General features: G+C 36.4%; 1 protein-coding gene across 1 annotated transcript; it reads left to right on the top strand.

The window, feature by feature from the left end:
- Positions 1–325: 325 nt before the first annotated feature.
- Positions 326–16147, top strand: LOC115918771 (receptor-type tyrosine-protein phosphatase epsilon-like). The gene is made up of 21 exons (XM_030989866.1): positions 326–451; positions 884–1165; positions 1589–1951; positions 2807–2984; positions 3315–3394; positions 3722–3951; positions 4465–4552; positions 5060–5136; positions 5739–5775; positions 5984–6081; positions 6951–7076; positions 7302–7450; positions 7979–8114; positions 8715–8864; positions 9599–9698; positions 10523–10587; positions 11280–11408; positions 11975–12100; positions 13268–13419; positions 13906–14041; positions 14751–16147. The coding sequence occupies exons 2-21, from the start codon at positions 1021–1023 to the stop codon at positions 15027–15029; spliced, it is 2844 nt and encodes a 947-aa protein (XP_030845726.1). The 5' UTR covers positions 326–451; positions 884–1020; the 3' UTR covers positions 15030–16147.
- The last annotated feature ends 1252 nt before the right edge of the window (positions 16148–17399 follow it).

Raw genomic sequence — 17399 nt, 5'->3', positions numbered from 1 at the left:
TTTATCAATGTATAAACATTGATCAAACCCATTTCCTAGTATATTTTATGACAATTATTGAAATACATTGATATGAAATCATCAACATCTCTAGGTGACCAAAGAGCTCTTAATACCCATTGCTAAACTTGTTCACTATCATGATTGACTATTTAAAAGACCTGTAAAAGGCTTTATGATATTATACCTGAACATTTGGTATCTGTTTATTCTCATAAACTCACCAATATTATGCGATATTCCTTCCTTCATTTCAATTTAAATTCTAGTTTTATGGAAGATGGAATTTCTCCTTAGACAATTTATTTATCTTGTTTAGTTTCAGGATGTTTCAGCTCTTGTTCGAAGACATGCCATTGTTCTGGTGGTGCCGAGGATTGTAACTTTCTGACTGGTAATTGTTCTTCATCCACCTGTCATCCAAGATGGACCGGGGATAAATGCCAAACAGGTAGCTAGGATTGAATTCATGCTCCTGCCAAGTGTCCCAATAATAATATTACGGAAATTAAGCATGATTCGATTCTTCCATATTATATAAATTTCATTGATATAAAAAATACATTCAGTATCACTTCTGAGCTGCTTATATTATTCAAGTAGTGAATCAAAGAAGAACTTTTTCGATTTGAAGCTTACCAACCCTCTTTAGCCATCATAGTATGTCAGGACGATCGCAAAAGACTTGATAAATTAAAGTACATGAATCTCAATAGCCTTTTGCATAAAGTTTTGAATGTATTAATTGATGGTGTTAACAAGTTCGAAAGTGGTTTATACCTGCTATAGAGTGGGGTAGGGACATTGGACTCTCCCTCTCTGCCTGTTTGTTGAACTGCCATCCAAGTTTCAATATGCTGTTGTGCGCTTTTACCAAAATTAGATCGATTTGAGACGAGCTTGGAAAAGACCAATCCAGGAGTGGCGATCTTCTCCTGTTCCTTCACAGCGTCACCAGAACAACATCTTTCCTCTGAATATGTAAAGGCAGCTGTAGGAACGCTCTGGATAACTCTCAATATGTCTGATACTTTAGGAACAACCCTCAATAATTCTTTCATTCACTTGTATACGGGGACAGAAGAACCCATTTACTGCTTCATCGGGGTGCCTGAGAATTTCTCAGAGTTTGCTTTCGTAAGGCTTCCTCCAAGAGTTTTCTTTGGTAAGCAATCCCCATAGCAATGAACAGTTTCCATTTTGTACTCTACACGTTTTTAAATGAATTATTCGTTTTAAAAACAATAACATGTAACACATACCTTCCAAATAGAATTATAACATTACCTTATCAGTTTTTATTCTGGTTATTATCTATTATGCATGTTTGGTTATTACAGTATCGAACATTTTGCATATCAATTGCGAAAGATTATGTCCCATATTTTTACCATGCAATAAACTTGTAGGTAGTAAAATGAAATAATAGTTACAAGATTTCAAGGTTCAATTAATAGATTCGTAACCTGCTTACTTTTGCTCTTATATACTTTGGTGGCGAATGGGGAAGGGAAAAAACCAATGAGTTACAATAAATGAGTCCTATATTTTACCAAATGTCTCTATGTCAATTTCTTACACTTTGCAGTTTTACCAAGTTTTAATGGAGAACCAGAACTACTTGAAAGTGGATACTTCCACGCAGCCTTCAGTTGGAGACAATGGGACCCTAGGTCTGATACCGGGGACGGACCTATTGTTGGATACAAGATCTACGTGCGATCAGGTAGAAATGTCGTGTTGGCTAAAGAAGTACAACCTCCAAGCATGGTGAACAAAACGGACCGTTCCGTATCGAAGAGGTCTGCTGAGAATGCTACTGAGATGGTCATGTATAACGTCAGTGGACTTGAACCAGGATCTACGTACTCTGTTCAGATTGCAGCGATACGAGATGGTATCAAAGGTGAAGGAGAACAAGGACCAGTATTGACAATTACAACAAGAAGTCGTAAGTTTTATAATTAATTTGTATTACATTGCATTGTGAGCCCTTTCATCTAAATTCTGTCGAAAATCAACTCAGGGCAATTTCTATACATTAAGGCATATCCCATAGAATATATATTCGGATTATACAATGCATCATTGCACTTTTCAGACATTTCAGGCTATCGGATTTGCTATAGGATGATTTTTCAAAAGTATCTGCGATAGTATTCATAGCAATTTAATAACAAGGGATATGTTCACAATACTACAAAAACTTTTCTGCTGGACAGCTACCCTCTGCCCTATCCTTATATAGGTAAAATGCTCTCTTTGAGTAAGCGGGACAAAATCAAAGAAACATGCACACACTTTGCAAATATTATTGTACTGTCCAGCACGTCATACCACGGGGTTCCCTAACGGGTTTTTATTTTCTTTAATCTTTTCAAACATTTATTTAAAGGGTCGAAATGAAATACAATCGCCACCGTTCAATGAGATTTCTTCCAACTTAATCGCGCATGCTTTTTAACCGTAATCAATTTTATGTTGAAAACAATGTTATGCGTGTAATCAAACTGTTAAGCGGGAAGTCCACCCTGATATTAATTTAGTTTAAATTGAAGCAGAACAATGAGAGGGAAAGGTCAGTGAAAGTTTGAGCAAATTCCGATTAAAAATGGGAACATCATTTACATTTGCAGTTTCGATCAATAAAACTCAAATTTTCTTTGCTATTGATGACAGAATATATATTTTTCCCATATACAGGGGCTGAATAGAAACATATTTGCAAACTGAGTTTGAAAAATTTCTTGAAGGAAAATAATAAGGTCTGATTTCATTACTCTCTTTCGTTTTATCACAAATTGAGTTCCTGTTCCATCGACTACACCGAGTCCATCAACCGTTTCGACTGCAGTAATGACTGGACTAGGTGTTGGTGGTGTAAGTGGCGGTTCTATAGCACCGGCAGCTGGGGGAGCCGTGGGCGCCATTTTGATCATTTTGATTATCATCATTGTAGTCATCATCGTGTTCAAACGACGAAGGTTTGTGAACTATTTTCTATTTTCAGTCATCATTCGAATTTACCATGTATTATGCTGTAATTCATGTATATCGTAATTATATCGTAATCCAGTATGGGTACTACCATACTTTCAATGTGAGTGGAAACTTATTGATGTACGGACTTTAAGAACAAGAAGAATAGGAAAATCAATGTCTATCAATATTCTGATAATTCTCTATTTGTCTCTTCAATGAATACTTTATCGATAAAGTCTGATATTTACCAGCTCTCGTAAATTTCTCTTCTTGTCACATATTGTTCGCTTTCGATAGTTTGCATTAAAACTTCTTTTTTTTTCTTTTTAAAGAAATGATAATCCATCTAAAATAGAAAACATCGAGGAACGATTTCAGGCATCAGCTGATTTCCAAGACACTTCATTAGAAGGTAGGCATTTGTTTTGTATTGTAAGTATTATGATCAAGTTAAATAATTGTAATCATCAAAATAGCATGGAGCGACAAGGTAATTGACAAAAAAGTGACTTCATATTTCGTTTTTTTAACTCCATATAATTCTGACAATTCAATTATTCCCTCCACCGTTTCATGATGTAACAAACCAGGCAACTTTTTGAGAGAAATACAAATGAATCAAGTGTAAGGAACCAAGTATTTCTTTGGTTATTTGTTGTACATAGGCTGATGCCACGCTAGGTCTCTTCCTCATACAAAAGAAGTACATGCTAACTTTTTTCTGTTTGTATTATGTCAGAAAATGATTACTGTGGTGGGCATGCAAGGAGCACAAGACCTAAACCAGCTGTAGCAGTCAAGAAGCCTCTTTTACAGGAAACTAAATGCTTAGACCTTGATTCCACCGAGGGATCTCCTGGCAGATCTAGCAACAAACCTCTTGGCAAACGTCAACCGATACCCGTGGCTCAGTTTCCTGCATTTATCGAAAACAACAGACACAGTGCGCTCTTCTCCGGGGAATTTCATGTAGGTTAAATGAATACACTTTCTATTAACAAGAAATATGTCTTCTTTTTTTAATGTTTTACGCTTGACAAATGTTTTGGCAAGGGAATGTGTGCTAATTTATGTATTCCTGTGCTGTTGAGAACACGAGGTAGCAAGCTCTCTTTGCAGTGCGTTCGATCAGGGGATCAGCCGCTGTTCTATCAATGTCATACCATTCGAGATTCATTGTCCTAACAAGATCTTTCCTGATATGAATCAAATGACGTGATAGAATAAAGACTCAATAAAATAGTTTGGTAAAAAAGCATAACTATTCGATTTTAGAAAGTCTATCGTCGTGGGAATTATTGTTTTATATTTTCACCTTAGGGTCCACCAAATTTCTCTCTACTGAAACGCAGACCCTTCATTTCATACTGCATACAATCGAAATAATGTATTGTCAGCCACCTTTTGCTCTAGTCTCGAATATAGACCTCATGTTTATTTGTAGTATTTCTTTCTGAAAATTATATTTCTTTTCTCTTCTAGGACTTACCTGGCCCAGACATCTATCCTCAGACCGTGGCTCAAAAGGAGATCAACCTCAAGAAAAACAGATACAAGAATATCTTACCATGTGAGTATATAAAATAACATGTCCTTTGTTATGTTGTTAGGACTTGTTAGGTATAGCTATACAAGTTGGTGCAATGAACTTAAAGCTCCAGATAATGTATTTATCGTTGTGTTGATAAAAGTAGTTTGCAACTGTAGCGCTGATTGCTGCAATGGAGAATCATAATTCGTATGATTTACAGTGTACCAATGTATTTACTGATGTATGCTATCAGTTCAATATCATAATTTTATTTTTATAATATGAGTTTTAAATATTTATTCTGTAAAGAGACGTTGCGAGTTTTATTAAACTCTCAATAAAAACAAATTAAAGATTTATGTCCGTAGTCGAATCTCTTCATTTGAAACCTAAATAGTGTTTTTTGTTTTTAATGTTCGCTTTAATTTCTATGCTACTCTACCGGAAATTGATAACGAAGATAAACGACAAAAAGGACTAAACAAAAAACATCAGTTAAAAGCTACGGGCTAAATTTATTTTGTTTATATCCTATCTTTTATCCAGATGATTCGGCGAGGGTGAAGTTAGAAGTAATCGACGATATCCCTCATTCCGATTACTTTAACGCTTCTTACATTCCCGTAAGTAAGGTGGCATGTATCAATTTATTTATACTTTAATTATGAAAAGATTGTCATTACCGTTTCATTTTATTATGATGTTATAAAGTGGGTCATCCTTGAATGAAGCGTCCAATGTGATATATTGAATCAAATTATGCGATAGAATTTACCCCCCCCCCAAAAAAAAAAAAAATAAATAAATAAATAAAAAATTGTTATATTAACAGGATGTAGCATGAGTTGACGGACTACCTGAAGTAGATGACACGTTTCCTGCGCTGGATCGTTACACAATTCATGCACAAGCGCATACATATCTACACATACGCGCACGCGCGCACACACACACACACACACACTCACGATACAAACACACCCGCGCAACTACCCACTCACTTACGCACAACACACATAGCACACATGTGATGGATATCCTACCATTGGTTGAAGCTGTAATATAATTCCTTATATGACTGGGATTTTCTTGATCTTCTTTTCTGACAAAGCAGTGCTATATTAAAACAGAGATTACAATTCTCCCCAAGCTTTGATATTTGTAAAGTTGCATTTTGATCTACTTTTGATTAAATGAACTATATTTTTGTTCCCTTCACATACAGAGTTTTGACAATGACAAGGCTTACATTGCATCACAAGGTATGTCCATTCTCATTTCTCCGTCACGTTTAACTAGGATTCATTTATTAATACAAATTGTAAGACGTATATTTGTAGGTGACTCGATTTCAACTTAATATGTTTTTTGTTGTATAAACGAAATAATAAACTGAAGCAAGACATAATTCATTGTCATATAGCAATTGAAAATGTGATTTTCGATGAGCCCATAATTTATGTTTTTAAGGACCCAACATTGCGTCTATGGATGATTTCTGGAGGATGGTCTGGCAGGAAAATGTGACGACTGTTGCCATGGTAACGAAGCTCAAGGAAGGAGATAAGGTCAGTAAATAGTATTTTCATTCCAACGATATTTTAACTCGAATTATAGAATTCAGATGACTAAAGTCAGTTTGATTACTATTTCAGCTTTAATATCTTCCTTTATATCTTCTTAACACTTGCTTTTGTTTATTTTGGTACCAGAGCCATCACTGGATACTCCTGACCATGAACACCTTAAAAACAATGTGAACCTCGAATTATTCTGATACTCCGACTTATTGATTAATTATGTTTATATCCTAACGTCTACACAGATATGTTGATCGCGACCGCTAATAGACACCAGTCACATTAGGGAAAGCCCCCTTTCTATAATATAAAATTGAACATGAACTTAATATAACGCATGTAGTTACACTCCAACATTTACAGAGCGGCGTTTTTAATACTAAAACAAGTATTGCTCAATGTAAATAGTAGGCTTACAAGTAGTGTTCTAGGAAAGACGGATGATTAATTAACTATAATATGGCTTAGTCGTAGTGGAGTAGATTATGCACTTAACATGGAATGCAAAGGCCCGTTGGTTCGATCCCCTTCAAATCATTATTCTACATTTGCCAATCCGTATTCAGGGGAGACGACGGAAGCCTTTGCGTTAGTAATTGCCATATGCCCTTACGGTGACCATAATTATGGTAGGAAAACTTTCCAGGTATTGGAGATTGTGCACATTGTGCGTGAATAATTGACCGGGATAATGGTATCTGTAAAGCGCCATTAAACACGTTATTTTGTAATAAGCGCTACATAAATACAGATTATTTTTGGTATTATTATTAAACAAGACATATTATATTTTTCTGCTGAGATAAAAGCGTAGAGTTCTTTGATTTGATTTATTTATGTTTGATTGCTTGGAATAGATCAAATGCCGCCAATATTGGCCTAATCGACAAGGCGATTCGGTGAAGAATGGAAATATCAAAGTGGAACTGGTTTCCCTGGATGCATGCACAGGTGGAATTAAACGGACAATGAAGATGATAAAGGTAGGTATATAACAAATCTGCATATACATTGTTACGTCACATCTTGAGCCCTTTCTGTCTTTCAGCCGGGAAGACGTTCCAAAACTAAGTTTAGTGCATGAAAACACTGGAAAAGGTGACACCATTGACATTAAAACGGATAAAGATGTTTGATAATCGGTAAGAAAGTTTCTTTAAAATTCATTCATTCTCACTGTGCATGACATGTGTTGTTCTCCCTACTAGGGTGACGACTATAGGACCGTCACTCAGTTCCACTTCACAGAGTGGCCTGACAAGGGTGTTCCTAAGCACACCTCATCACTGCTCAAGTTCATCAAGGAAGTCAAAGCTGATCATGGACAGTTCACTCATCCTCTAATCATTCATTGCAGGTAGGCTTCTTGGTCAATTTCAACTTGATTAAAAAAAATACCATGGACGCGATCGTCAAGGCTCTCAAGAAATCAAGTCAATGCACTTTGTTGTATTATTTTTTTGTTATCAAGTTCGGATTACATAGTATGTCATCGTTTTGCTCGCACATTGTTATAGATGACGCCCACGGTTATTGAAATCGGCTGAGGCTTATTTTTTCGAAAGTCTTTAAGATCATGAAAATGTTAAATTGTTTAAGATATACAACAAAACTATGAGAATTAGGAATGACACTAGTAGATTCCAACCGAAATAGAGCTTCTTAATATAAGAGGGTATAATGCTAGGGCTTTACTACAGGGAAACCTTGTGTTCCACACTTACGCATATTGATATTGCTTGAACATTTTGCTCACTTTTGTTTTATCGTTCAATAGCTAGTGTGCGTAGACATAGTTATCTCCAGAGAGAATGCAACGTGATGCTTACAAATCACATTTTAAACACACATGACTTATTAATTGACCGTTATATTTTCTATCCAGTGCTGGTGTTGGACGAACAGGCGTGGTGATCAGTATCGATAGCGTCGTAGCTCACGCCAAAACAACTAGAATGGTAGATGTCTTCAACTTCGTGACGAACATCAGACAGAAGCGACCATTCATGGTCCAAACACAGGTCAGTTACCTCTTAAACATCAACTGCTGCTGCCGTTGACACACAATCTTTTCAGTTTAGACACTGATAAGACCGATGGATTTCATCCTAATTCATCCGATTTCAATCTAATGTGTGCACACTTTTGCGGAGACTGGTATTATAATTATTCTGCGTGACGTTAGTGGAATTAAAAACAATATCAGTAGGCATAATAATAATAATAATAATAATAATAATGGTGGGTTCTTGTATTGCGCTCATGTCTGTCAAACACTCCTGGCGCTCCCGATTACTACCCTGGCTTTAGCACGGCTGGACATTAGTGCCGCGGCGGGACTCGAACCGTGATCGACAGTCCCGTGACATATCCACTTGACCACGCCACCTCTACATATGCATGTAAACATCGTTTTTTCCTCTTTTTTAAAAGATGTAAATCAAAAAAGTATCATAGGAAATGGTTTTGATATCAAGATCATTGACGAGAAATGAGCATTAGATATTGTTTGTTTTACCCTTACTTCTTATTTTTCACGTATTCTCGCATGTCGTAAATCTGACTTTTTAGTAGATGAGATGTAATTGATTTTGAAGTATTCGTTCCTTAAATGCATACAGGAGCAGTATGCCTTCATCTACGGGGCTGTCCTTGAGGATCTTCTCTGGAGGAATACCCTGATCCCTGTCGTTCATTTCACTGATCATCTACAAGACTTACACACTTCAGGCGATGGACATGGACGGTCCAAGATGACCAAGGAGTTCCAGGTAACACATCCCAATCTTCATCAGAAGTTGATCATTAATGAATGTCTGGTGACAGTTACGTCCTTTATTTCTTTCCCCAGGTCGTCTGCCAAGGGCAGATCCACACACCACACACACACGCCCTATGTAGGTCTTTCTCCACCTCTTTTAACATTTATATCCTACATTAATAGACTACATTATTTTATAGACGGGAGGTTCAGGAAACCTGGACGAGAGAAAAAGAGAGAGAGAGAGAGAGAGAGGGAGAGAGAGAGAGAGAGGGAGGGAGAGGGGGAGGGCATGGTGAGCATTATATCTTAGTTTCAACGAAACTACTTTTAAAAAATGGCCTGTGTCCAGAGGAAACATTTTATGGACTAAAAGAAAAGATCCCATTCACAAACCAGCTCTTGGGCTTTTATAGAAAAAAATGTTAGCGATGTCGTGATTCGTGAATTTCTGCACTGTGAATCAAGTGAGCACTACCTAAACTTAGGTTGAGTGAATGAATACCTACTAGGAAGTAACTGTAATGTATTGAGTGCTTTCAGAACATCGAGGCAGCTAGGATAAAGCCAAGATAATAATACGGTTTTATTGACATCTTGAAAATCCCTCGGGTGGATAAAATGCGCAGTAAGAAGCTGAATCTATATTTCTGCATGCGTGAAAAATATACCAGAACTTAAGTTGATTATTATCAAAGTAATTCTTTATGTAAATGAAACGTCATACTCTCTGATTTTAATCAGACTTTGAAGAGCCTCTGTCCTGATCCTCCCGCTTCTCAAACAAGATCAGGACGCACTCCAGATAATCAACCAAAGAATAGATACGGAAACAACCTACCATGTAAGTAATACTAGCATGCAAACAAATCATTTTCTATAAACGTTATAAAAGCAAATACTTAACAGTTTAAAATATTTTGTGGAATACCCAAGTTCAACGCCGGACTGTTATCACCGTCATTATGAAACTGAGTCTCTCTTTGATGTGTATTTATTTTGCAGGGATGTCACTAGAATTGGGTGAACACAACGGACCACCCCTGTCATTTCCCCTCAGTCTAAGACTGTTTCTCCCCTCATTAAAAATCTTCTGCCCGCCCCTACCCCACTTAAATGTCGATCCCATTCGGCTCCTGTACCACACTTGAGAACGGTGCCCCTTTCCATCGCTACCACACACGCACACACTCCCCACCCACCAATGTTGAAACCACATTTGTGTTGGTGCACGAATGTTAATCGTAGATTCTTGACTAAAGATATATATATATGTATGGAACGCCATGGTGAAATTATGACGCTGTCAGGAGCTCATGAAACAACACCATAGTGGAAATTCAGGATTGTCTAGAGACGGTGCAAGGTGGACGGTGCGGTCGTTGGGGGGGGGGGGGGGGTACTTAAAGCTTTGAAAATGTTAAATGTAACTCGAAGGCGGAGAGGTGATATCACATTTAATTTTCTCTTAATTAAGGTGGTGATGGAGAGGGGGAGGGCGGGTGACCCCATTATTACCTGGATCCGCTGTTTGCATGTATAGAAAGATACTCAAAAACAAAACTGAAATACACACATAACTAAAAACCAATATCTCTATCAAAGAATATATTTTTAGTTGTAGCTAAACGCTGTTTTAAAATTCCTCTTGTTTCCATACCATTCTAGTGGAGAGGAATCGTGTGATACTAGACTCCTCAGATCATGATTACATCAATGCTAGTTACATGAAGGTGAGAAGTTCTTTCTCAGTCAAGTGATTCAATTTTCATGTAATGTAAATTCAATTTACACGTTATTTAGTGTCAGAAAATTCTGTAGGATTAAATGACATAAATACCGTTTACGTAAATCTTCATTTGTCTCGTACTCAACAGTAAAAGTAAACGTCTTGAGCGTATGCAATTGCCAAATTTATATATTGTACTTTTATCAGTATTATTGATATCGTTGATGATTAATACAAACAATATTCGTAGTTGCTGCCTCATGGCATTTTAGTGACCTTTTTTAATACAAAAACTTGGAAAATGAATTTGACAGCTGTATATTGTGCGCTTATAATGATGGATGTCAAAACTATCATAATAAATTTTTTCCAGTTTCTTTCAATAGTTACATCACTGTCGTTGATTGAGTTGTATATTTACGTATATCCTTTAATGTACATGTACTGTCGCCATTATAAGATGGAATGTACTATAGAATATATAAGAATTGCTATGTGTATTATAAACTAGGTTGCATCAAAACTTGATTGTTAGTCATGTAGAGAATGTAGGGTGGGGCTGTAGTGCATTTAGTGGGCCGTGCTTCGAAGATACTGACACTGGCTGCTCTGAGAGTATTTCATGACAATGGGAGTAGGTGGTGAGGTTCTCATGTTGTTATCGGATATTATAATTATTCTCCCTTCATCTTTCAGGGAGTCCACTGTACATTCATGACAACCCAGATGCCGCTGCCAACCACTGTGTCTGATTTCTGGTCTATGGTCTTCGACTTCAAACCATCCACTATCGTTATGCTTAATGATAAGGGCCAAAGCGACAAGGTAGAAGTACGAGTAAATGCCAATTTTAAAGTTTGGACGGTTAATAGTTTGTCGCAGTTTGAGTTTCGGAGATTTAAAGACCTTGTTGTTTTTATTCCTTCTTTTGTTATGATAAATGTAATCCATAATCAATTTAACATGTTTAAAGATCGATTTCCCAACGGTAGTGCAAGGGGGAGGGGGTACTTGTCAATTATGATAAAGTAGTAGTAGTAGTAGCAGTAGTAGTCGTAGTAGAACTATTGTTAATATAAATAGTAGTAGAAGAAGTAGTAATAGAAGTATTAAAAGTAGTAGTAGTAGTAGTAGTAGTAGTAGAAGTAGTAGTAGTAATAACTTAGTTGTAGAATATTAAGAAGAAGGTCGCACAAGGCTAATCTGTCACAATGTCAATAAGGCTCATTTAAGAACTAACATGGCTAAAAATATTAGAAATAGTGATTCAAGAAAATAAAAACGGTGAGAGTGAGAGATATAAATATATTAAGTCAGGAATGGAGCGGACAAAGAAGGAAGGACCAACATTACTACCATTTTATCAATAGCCTTACCTCTCCTCCTTCTAGAGCTGTGCACAATACTGGCCTAACGATGACTCGGCTAAGTTCGGATCATATTCAGTTTCAATCTTATCAACATCATCTGATGGAGACGTGACCACTCGGCAACTGAAAGTTACCAGAAACTCTAAAGTATGTCTTATTTCATATGTTTCTTTTACGATAATAGTACTTGTTGAAGAAGGGGCGGGGAACATTGATGTGATGCCCTCATTTGAAATTTTTTTTTTTTAAAGGAACGAGTAACCTAATATTTTCTGAAAACTACATTATGAATTCAACCGGAACGGTTTTACAAAGTCGATGAAATGCGACTTAATGAATGTAAATTATCTAGAGATATGATCATTGATAATTTCGCACTTATGCTTAAAGGGATCGTTTAACAATGTTAAATCTGAGATACACGGGCCTACGTGTTATCAGTGTCTGTGATATGGTGTAATATTGAAGCCCTAAAAAAATTGCGCTTCAAAATGATCAAGAAGTGCCTCAAAAAAGTAAAAATCTTGGAGTGACCGGTTTTACCATACTCGTTTTCCCCAATAGACTGTAGTGTTATGAAAACCGTCAGGCGAACGGTTTTCAAAATTTGTAATTCCAATCATAAATATCTTGATAATCAGACAGGCGATCGGCTTGTAAAAGTCATGGGGTTCCTGACTGACCTAAAGGTTTATAATTATCATTGCATCATGAGCTAAATCCAGAATTTTGTTTCAGAATCTGAGACAAAGTTACCGGATCCCTTTAAAGTTAAATCTGAGTTAGTCATGGGAGAACGTTTGACATTGTGAAAGAAACTGTGTGGAACTGAGCAACTGTGAACAGAAGTTGAATTTGTAGAACATAATACTGTGAGGTCTTGGAATGATCAAAATCAAATTAATTTGACTCAGTGTTGCTGAATATTACCTGCACTGCATTCATGTATTGTTATTAGGACTACACATATATACACACACAAATAACACAAATATACTACACAAATATGAGGGCATTTGAAAAGTAATCATTTTCAGATGACATTTCTGCTATCTACAATCTTTCAGATTGACATAAAAAGGATGGGAATCCTCAACAATTGTTATTCTTTATCTTTTTTCAGAACTCAACCTTCTCTTTGCATTACTATTTTGTTTTTGAAACATAGACAAATACAAATTTGTGAGCGTAAAGCCAAAGTAACTTTATTATCCTTTTCTAGTAGAACATACTAATAGGATGCAATGCATCGACCAATTCTTATACGCATTATACATTCATTGTCATGGATTATTTGGTTACGTTTCCTTTCAGGCCAGTCACACCGTCACTCAGTACCAGTTCCATGGATGGCCTAAACATGGATCAGATCAACAACCAGGGGCTAGGTCGTTGATGAAGCTCATCCGTGCTGTCAAAAGTTCCACTAACAAAAAGAAGGAATTCTCCATTCTTGTCCATTGTTTGTAAGTCTAGGATCTTTTCAATGCCTACTAATCATTCACATTCGCAATTGATGTAAAGTCCGTGGTAACAGGATCGGACCCAAAATAATTTAGCTGGGGTTTATTTTTTGCTACCAAGACAATAATTAAAACATCTTAAAAACTCAACTACAACGTTTAGCCAATAACATGTTGATTAAATCAGTGTATGCATATCTCTTAAAGAAAGCTTTCCATCGGCAAAAGTTGATATATACATAATGGATTTCATCAGTTTCTATAGAGATGCCATCATGTAAAGTATAAATACTTCATAACCAGTGGTTCTGGGGATAAACATGAAACAATTGAAATACATTAGAAAATCAGGTGAATTCGGTGACGAGAACTATATTACTAAAAATGAAATTTATTTGATTCAATTCTGAACAATAAGTTTACAAAAGAGTCCAATGCTCATTGAACCTTGATAATTTAAACATGTTTGACTTTTGTGTGACATTAAAGGAGTGGTTCTGGGCGAACAGGTGTGTTTTGCACTGCTATGGAGTGTATCGCTCAGATAGCTGAGGGAGATTCCGTCGATATTTTCCAGACAGTCAAGATACTGCGAGCTGATAGGATGCAGTTCGTTCAAACCGAGGTATGAAAACTGATTTCTTTCCTTAGCACACTAGTCAAACATAGACATATTGGCCCGAACTCACAGAGAAGGTTTGTCAACAAACCTTGGTTTTCGTACGTCATATGACGCGTTTTACGCGTTTCTTTACAAACCTGGTTTGTAAAGAACAAAAGGAGGTTTGGCGAAACAAAGGGAGGTTTGAGCTCAAACCTTGCTTTGTGAATTCGGGCCATACAGAATAGGAAACCACCATTCGTTTCGCAAAGTCGCGCTTCATTGCTTCACACACGTTGGTCTCATTTTCCCCATGTCATAGACTCTACACACAAGCGTGTTTGTGCTGACAAACGATTGTTTTCCAAAACCAAGATAAAGCCAGAAATGATATTAGTTTAAAGAAAGATAAAATAGTTCCGTACCATGTATAGTTACAACATGTAAACATTCTTTCTCGTTGTGCTATGGTATGCAGTGGAAAAATTTAAATATTAATAGATATTCGGAATATTCTGATCGGTGTCAAATCTATGACTATTTCGTATCTATTTTGTTAACATGAGAGGAATACAGCTTCTGAATCCTATATATGCGTACATTTTCTTCCTTATACAATATCATCTTTCTTCTATTTTTTAAAATTCTAATCTTCATTTCCCCATATCCACATATATGTATGTGAATACATATCAGGTAGTAAACAAGAACATTCCCTGTCTATTTTATTCAGGAGGAATATGCTTTCACCTACGAAGTCATCCGTGAATACCTGCACACTGAAAACTATGAGCAGCTTCCATACCCGATAGAGGATCACACGTATGGCAATGTCGAGATCGACTATACACTTGACCCGGGGGAGAACCCGTATGAGGTCACTGATCCGCAGGAAGCAGGTGCCACCGCACTCGTGTATGGCAATGTAGAGACTGAGAGGAGCCAGGATAGACCGAAGTCAAAGCCTCAACAACCGTACTCTGTATACGAGAACTTTGCATTTGATTCTTAAATTCATATAGCTTTGCGTTTGTTGAATGGTGGTCTGTATACGAGAACTTTGCATTTGAATCTTAAATTCATATAGCTTTGTTGGTTTAATGGTGTTCTGTACCCGAGAACTTTGTATTTGAATCTCATATTCATATAGCTTTGTTGGTTGAATGGTGTTCTGTACCCGAGAACTTTGCATTTGAATCTTAAATTCATATAGCATTGCGTTGTTTGAATGATGCTCTGTATACGAGAACTTTGCATTTGAATCTTAAATTCATATAGCATTGCGTTGGTTGAACGATGGTCCTGAAATCTCTAGATGAAACTGTATTTGTAGATATTTTTGGTTGTGAAATATTTTTCTTTTAACCTTAGAACATAAAGTGAAACTGAAGAAACATTCTTGTGGAGGGAGTTGTGGTATAGGTGGTCCATTTACTTGATTCTCAATCCAAGGTTGAGGGTTCGAATCCCAGCCCGGCACCAACATCATATGGCAAGCCATTAATACACATCTGTACAGGTGCATTATTTTTGGTGATCGAGTGAATGTTCTAAAACTTTTAATATGAAGTACATATGATGTATTAAAATGTCTTAACCCTAATAAGGTCGGGGGGGGGGGGGGCAAAATGCCCCCCGTCGATTTTTTGCCGCTGCATCAAAACCCCTGAACCTTTGGGGCTGAAATTTCATGACTGTTTCCCTCATGTCTCCCGCACATTTTGATACCAAATTTGCCATGGGTGGACATATTGTTCATGTGTTAGGTGAAAAAATATCATCACATGTCTATCAAAATTCGAATTTCTCAAAAAAAATTATTGTGTTGTTGCTGAGGTTATTTTTTAAATTACTTGTGACATTTATTTTCCATTTTGATGACGGGATCATGATGAAATTTGTGGTCAAAGACGACGAGTCCAAATCAAACTTCGGTTTTTACATGCACTTGTGATGACGATCGAACTTAAATGATCGCCATTAAATTTTAAACGTCCCACAGAAGTCAGCCGTCACTATAAACGCGTCTTAGATTGGTCTTCAATTAGATTGGTCTTCAATCTATGAAGCTTGATGTCTCATGGTAATTTAAGCAATCTAAGCAACAATTTTTGAATTTTAGCGACAATCGTTCGCCTTTGCTGCTCTTTAATACTATTATGACGTGCAGTAACAAATTGAAATTTCAGAACTCATGATAAATTCGTTTAATAGTTGATTCCACTTTAGCAGAACGAGATAGAAATTGATATTCTCATGGCTAACGACTTTGCGTTAGTAGTTATTCATCGTCTCTACAATGCTATTTGAACAATATTTGGTGACAAAAGACGGCATTTCTATGTAGCGTCAAAAGCCATCAAATAACGAAAACATGGCACATAAAAAGATTGTCAGTACTGGGTCTGATTTAAAGGAAACTTAATTTGAACCCGGCCATATTCTGTCTCTCTCTCTCTCTCTGTCGCACTCGTTTGTCATTGCCTTCATTTTCCCTCGTTTCCTTCATTCTTACCACGGAATATGTAATGTGTATGCACGTGTATGCCTCAATCATTGAGAATATACTCATTAATATCGCTGAAATGATTCTTCTCCTACCCCTTTTTCTTCATTTACTTCTTCTTAGTAGTTGTAGTTGTAGTAGTAGTAATAGCAGCAGTATCATAATAATCATTATTATTATCTTTGTTATATTTATTATTATAGTAAATATCGTAATTATAATCATTATTATATAGTAAGTATGTGTTATTGTTATTATTCTTATAGTTATTTGTATGCTTCTTCTTCGTATCATTATTATCGTATACACAATACGTCATGTGCCAAGAATTTATTGCTATGATACATCCAAGATGTCTACCAAAATTGTCAATTCGTTGCTGAAATGTTATCAAGCCAAAAGAAGGAACATTAGAATTTCTATTTTAAATTGAAATAAATTATATAGGATGACCGGGGTAATAACATTATATCTGTAAGTCGCTTTGATAGGGCCCTCCTGAAAAAGCGCCATATAAGAAAAAGTTATTATTATAATTATTATTAATATATAGAGAATACAATCATGATTTTGGAACTAGGGGATTAACATGGACATAATGCACTTGTTTTCATGTCCACATTATCTCTTATTCATTCTACCTCCAATTTTTCAGACTGTTTTCAAAACAATATCATGTTTGTCGATCCTAGTTCTACGAAGCTTGATGTCTCATAGTGATTTAACCAATCTAAGCAACAATTTCTGAATTTTAGCGACAATCGTTCGCCTTTGCTGCTCTTTAATACTATTATGACGTGCAGTAACAAATTGAAATTTCAGAACTCGTGATAAATTCGTTAACAGTTGATTCCACTTGGTTGATTCTATTGTTCG

This window comes from Strongylocentrotus purpuratus, unplaced genomic scaffold (genome assembly GCF_000002235.5).
Source record: "Strongylocentrotus purpuratus isolate Spur 01 unplaced genomic scaffold, Spur_5.0 spur5_contig_843, whole genome shotgun sequence".
NCBI lineage: Eukaryota > Metazoa > Echinodermata > Echinoidea > Camarodonta > Strongylocentrotidae > Strongylocentrotus > Strongylocentrotus purpuratus.
Note: the sequence above shows the minus strand (reverse complement) of the source record. Positions and strands in the feature narration are given on the sequence as shown.